We start from the raw sequence: 6,340 nt of genomic DNA, 5'->3' as shown, positions 1-6,340 counted from the left end.
CTTTAAGTCCTCTATAATCATAATTTCTTTTTCTATTTCTTTATAATTTTCTTTCTTTAAATCTTCTATCATCATAATTTCTATTTCTATTTTCTTGCAATTTTCTCTCTTTGAGTCTTCTATCATCATAATTTCTTTTTCTATTTCTTTATAATTTTCTCTCTTTGAGTCTTCTATCATCATAATTTCTTTTTCTATTTCTTTATAATTTTCTCTCTTTAAGTCTTCTATCATCATAATTTCTTTTTCTATTTCTTTATAATTTTCTTTCTTTAAATCTTCTGTCATCATAATTTCTATTTCTATATTTTTGTGATTTTCTCTCTTTGAGTCCTCTATAATCATAATTTCTTTTTCTATTTCTTTATAATTTTCTTTCTTTAAATCTTCTATCATCATAATTTCTATTTCTATATTTTTGCAATTTTCTCTCTTTGAGTCTTCTATCATCATAATTTCTTTTTCTATTTCTTTATAATTTTCTTTCTTTAAATCTTCTATCATCATAATTTCTATTTCTATTTCCTTGCAATTTTCTCTCTTTAAATCTTCTATCATCATAATTTCTATTTCTATTTTCTTGCAATTTTCTCTCTTTAAATCTTCAATTATCATAATTTCTTTCTCTATTCCTTTATTTGGTTTTTCCTTTTTAATTTCATTGTAGTTTTCTGCGTTTAAGTGTTCTATTATCATAATTTCTTCTTTTATTTTTTCATTTAACTCTACCTTTTTTTTTACTTTCATATTTTTTTTTAAGTCTTTAACCAACATTATTTCTTTTTTCATATATATAGTTAATTTTCTTAAATTTTTTATTTTTATGATTTCGTTTGTAGTTACTTTATTTAAGTTGTCTTTTTTTGTTTCTTTAAAGATTTTTATTTTAAAATATTTCACCATAAAAACTTCATTTCTTAATTCTTTAAAATTTTCTTTTTTTAGATCTTTTGTTGCCATTATTTCCTTTTTATTTTCATTTGAATTTTCTTTTATAAAATCTTTTATTGCTATTTTTTTTTCTGTTTTTTTATTTAAATTTTCTTCTAAACATTTTTTAAATTTTTTTTCTTTTAAATCCACAACCATCATTATTTCATTTTTTATTTCATTCAATTTTTCTTTTTTTAAATCTTTTACTATAAATATTTTTTTTTCATTTTTATAGATACTTTCTTTCTTTATTTTTTTTATGTTTTTTTTTAAGTCTTCTATCATAAAAATTTCCTTTTTAACATCTTTTAAATTTCCTTCTCTTAAATATTTTTTTATTATTGCTTCTTTTTCTATTTCTTTCTCACGTTCTTTTATTAAGTATTCTATCACTGTGATTCCCTTTTCAATTTCATTAAAGTGTTCTACCTTTGTTTCCTTTAAATACTCTTTTTCTAGATCTTCTATCATAAAAATTTCCTTTTTTTTTATATCTTTCAGATTTTTTGATTTTATTATTTCTTTTAAATTTTTATTTTTGAATTTTTTTATTGTTATAACTTTTTCTTCTATTTTTTCAATAATGTTTTCTTTTAAATATTCCTTGAAATTTTCTCCTTTCAAATTTTTAATAGTAATCATATTTTTTTTCAATTCATTAAAATTTTCTTTAATTATCTCTTTTATTATATTTCTTTCTACTTTTATTTCACTATTGAAATGTTCTTTCAAATATGTTTTTAAATCTTCTATCACGAAGATTTTTTTTTTTAAATCTTTTATTATAATCATATTTTCTACTATTTCTTTAAAGTTTTCTTTTGAATTCTTTTTTAAATATTTTTCTTTTAAACTTCTTACTGTCATTTCTTTTTTATCGTCTATTAACTTTCTTTCTTTTTTGTATTCTATAATAATATTTTCCCTTCCTATATCATCAGTTAAGACATCTTTTTTCATGTATATCTGTAGCATTTTCAAGTTTTGTTCTCTTAAGTTTTTTGCCATAATAATTCCTTTTAAATTTTCTTTTATTATATCCTTTATTGCTACTATTTCTTTTTTCTTTTCATCATCTAAATTTTCTTTTTTTAAATGTTCTTTTGAATTTTTCATTATCTTTATTTTATTAGTCATTTCATTATTTAATGATTCAATATTCAAGTAGTTCAAACTTTTTATCATTAAAATTTCTTCCTTTAATTTTTTTGAATTTATCTTTTTTAAGTTTTCTGTTACTATTATTTCTTCTACTAGTTCTTTAAATTTATAATTTATTAAATTTTTTATTAGAAATCTTTCTTTGTTCATTTTCTTAATTAAGTTTTTCTTGAATTCATTTTTGAAGTTTTCTTTTAAATTTTTTAATATAGTTATTCCTTTTTTTATTTCATTGAGGTTCTGTCTTCTTGAATCACTCACTAATCTATTTTTTATTTCCTCTGTTGCATATTCTTTTTTTGCTCTTCTTGGTATAATTCTTTCTTTCTTTTCTTCTTTAGGAATTTCATTTTTTAAACATTCAATTAGCACTTTTTTTTTTTCTCTCTTATCTTCCAAATTTTTACTTTTTAAATATTTTACTATTAATATTTTAATTTTCTTTTTCTGGTATATGTTCTTTTTTTTTAAAACGTTTATTAAAATAAATTCTTTTTTCATTTCTTTTAAGCTATTTTTTTTTAAATACTTTATAATTATTTCATATTTCATTTCTTTCAAAGTATTATTTTTTTCATCCTTAAACTTTTCTTTTTTAAAATAATCCATTATCAATACCATTTTTTTTTCACTTAATTTATTTTTTTTTATTTTAATTAACTTTTTTATTATTATAAACTTTATAATAGTTATTTTTTTTATGTTGGAATCTTCACTTTTTAAGTTTTCCAATATTATCATTATTTTTTTTGAACTTTCTATAGTTGTTTCTTTTTCCGCGTTTTTCCCTATAATTTTTTCTTTTTTCAAACATTTAGACAGAAAAAAAATTTGTCCCCTACTTAATATCATATGTTCTTTTTTTAAATATTTTGCCATTGTTATACCTTTTTTTTTTTTTTCTAAATTATCATTTTTTAAATCTTTTATTATTATTATTATTTCTTTTTTTATTCCCTTGAAATTTCCTAGTATTAAATTATTCCATTTTACAATTCTTTTTTTTATTATATTATTTAATCTTTCCCCTTTTAATTTTTTTATATCTTTTCTCTTGAATTCTCCTGTTGTCATCTCCATTTTTTTTTCTTTTATTCTTAATTTTTCTTTTTCTACTTTTTCATAGAAATATTTTCTTATGATATTTTCACTTAAGACATCTTTTGATATAAAGATAAAGTTTTTTTTAAGAACTTTATACATATTTGTATTCATTTTATTTGAATTTATATATTTTATTCCATTGTTTACTATTCCCCCCGATATATAATGGGTCAATCTTTCTTTAATATTTTCTCCTCTTAAAATTTTTCCTTCTATATTTATTATTTTATTTAAAGATTGTATTTTATTTTTCTCTATAACTTTTAAGAAACTCAGATATTTCTTTTCACATTTAATTGTAAATTTATTGTACTTTTTTTTTTTTGAGATTGTCTTAATAATTTGCGAGTACATTTTAATATTTGATGTTTTTTGGAAACTTAAATATGACTCTTTTATTAAAGCTTCAAAAATGTGATTTTTATTCTTTATTTTGAAGCTAATCTCACTTTTATCTTCTGAATTCTTTATGTTATTGATCCATATTATTTTTCCATTAATTTTATTTTTTGTTATTTCATCTTTCAACTTTAATATTTTTAGCTTTATCTTTATCTTATTCTTTATAGTTCCGAGAATCTTTTTTTTTCTTAATTTATCAATGTTCTTTTTTAGTTTAAGATAAATTTGTTCTTTTTTCATTCTACTATTTTCAAAAATTTTTAATTCTTTATTAATTATTTTTTTTATTTCTTTGGAATCATTTTTAATATTTTTTTGTTCAGATAAAATTTCTGAGTTAACCTCATTTTTTTTATTTTTATTATTATTATTCAGCATTTTGATTCCTAATATATCTGATCTGTTAATTGATATGTTCTTGTTTTTTATACTATAAGAGTGAGTTGCATTTTGTGAATTATTTGAATTACTTGAACTACTTTCATTTTGCATACTTATTTTAGTTGAGTAATTATTAAATTGTTTTCTTTTTTCATTTTTACTTTCAGTATTTACACATTTATTATGTGATATCGTGCAGTTTGTGGAATTTTTCAAATAGGTTCTTTTTTTTTTGTTATTAAAAATTAAATTTAAATTTAAATAATTGTTCGAGGTAGAAATTTTTTTTTCTTCTCTTTTATGAAATTTTGTTTGATTTTCTTTAGTTTTTATTTTACGGTTGTAAATATTTGACAAATGAATTTTATTTGTGAGGTTTTTATTATTGTTAGTTTTTATATTTTTTTTTTCTACATTTTTTACTGCTAAATTTTTATTTTTTTTAATGTTATTCTTTTGAAAGCAAAATTTTTCTTTAATTTTAATTTTATTATTAGTTTCACTCTTATTGTTCTTATCAATCATTTTTTGAATTTTAGATTCATTATCATCATTATTGGTCAATTCATATAGTAAACTTTCTTGGTTATTAGTCCTTTTGAAATTTTGTATATAATTTTCATTAAATCGTGAATTATTTATTTTAATTAGCTCTTTACTATAATTATATATAGGTGATGGTGTAAATCCTAAATATTCTCTTTTTATATTATTCTTTTCATTTTTTCTATTTTTATCAGAATTATTATCACCTTTAAATATGTTTCTATTCTTAATTTCATGCTTTTTTTCACATTCCTTTATTATTTTTTCATTTGTTTTAATTTTTTTACTTAAAGAATTTTTTTCCTTATTTTTAATTTTGATTAAGTTTTCGTTTTTAAGAGACACCTCCAAATTTTTTTTAATTTTAGTTTTTTTTTTTAAATCCTTATTTATTAATTCATATAGTAAACTCTCTTGGTTTTTAATTTCTTTTCTTTCTTGCTTGTTTTCTTCATTTATTTGTATTTTATTTATATTATTTAATTTATTGCTATGATTGTTTATAGCTAATGACGTAGAGTTTGTACATTTTATGTTAATACTATTTCTCTTTTTAATTACTCTATTCTTATCAGTGTTATTAACCTTTTCAATTATATGAACTTTTCTTATTTCATTTTTTTTTAGTATTTCCCTTTCATTAATTTTAATTTTTTTAATTTTTAAATATGTCTCTTTATTTTTTATTTCTTTTGTTCCTTCACTTTTATTAGATATACTTAAGAAATTTTTAATTTTAGTTCTGTTGCCATCCTTCTTGATTAATTCATATAGTAAACTATCTTGACTTTTAGTTTTTTTGTATTCATGACTGTTTTTTTCATTTATTTTTATTTTATTCATGTGAATTACTTTTTTACTAGAATTACTTATAGATAATGAAGTTAAGCCTGTATATTTTCTTTTGACGCTATTATTTTTTTCATTATTTCGATTTTTATTATAATTATTATTTTTCTCAGATATATTACCTTTTTTGATCTCATTTTTTTTTAATAATTCCTTTTCATCTATTTCAATTTTATTACTTTTTATATATTTCTCTTCATTATTTTTTATTTTTTTTGTTTCTTTACTTTTATTAGATATATTTAGGAAATTTTGAATTTTAGTTCTATTGTCATCCTTGTTGATTAATTCATACAGTAAACTCTCTTGACTTTTAATTTTTTTGTATTCACAACTGTTTTTTTCATTTATTTTTATTTTATTTATATTAAATAATTCATTATTATAACTATTTGTAGATGGTGAAATTAAACCCTCATATTTCCTCTTGATATTATTATTTTTTTCATTATTTCGATTTTTATTATAATTATTATTTTTCTCAGATATATTACCTTTTTTGATCCCATTTTTTTTTAATAATTCCTTTTCATCTATTTCAATTTTATTACTTTTTATATATTTCTCTTCATTATTTTTTATTTTTTTTGTTCCTTCATTTTTATTAGATATATTTAGGAAATTTTGAATTTTAGTTCTATTATTGTCCTTGTTGATTAATTCATATAATAAACTCTCTTGAGTTTTAGTTTTTTTGTATTCACAACTATTTTTTTCATTTATTTGTATTTCATTCATATTAATTATTTTTTTACTAGAATTATTTGTAGATAGTGAAATTGAGCCTGCATATTTTCCTTTGACGCTATTATTTTTTTCATTATTTCGATTTTTATTATAATTATTATTTTTCTCAGATATATTACCTTTTTTGATCTCATTTTTTTTTAATAATTCCTTTTCATCTATTTCAATTTTATTACTTTTTATATATTTCTCTTCATTATTTTTTATTTTTTTTGTT

The 6,340-nt window shown here is 18.5% G+C and overlaps 1 protein-coding gene across 1 annotated transcript; it reads right to left on the bottom strand.

Moving 5' to 3' along the window:
* PRELSG_0007300 (conserved Plasmodium protein, unknown function) lies at positions 1 to 6,339 on the bottom strand (the record flags this gene model as incomplete). Its single annotated transcript, XM_028676834.1, has 1 exon — positions 1 to 6,339. A coding segment is annotated over one exon (6,339 nt), but the record flags the coding sequence as incomplete, so codon positions are not given.
* Position 6,340: the final 1 nt, after the last annotated feature.

This window comes from Plasmodium relictum, assembly GCF_900005765.1.
Source record: "Plasmodium relictum strain SGS1 genome assembly, contig: PRELSG_00_v1_85, whole genome shotgun sequence".
NCBI classification, from domain to species: domain Eukaryota; phylum Apicomplexa; class Aconoidasida; order Haemosporida; family Plasmodiidae; genus Plasmodium; species Plasmodium relictum.
The sequence above is the reverse complement of the archived record's forward strand: the minus strand, read 5'-3'. Positions and strand labels throughout refer to the sequence as shown.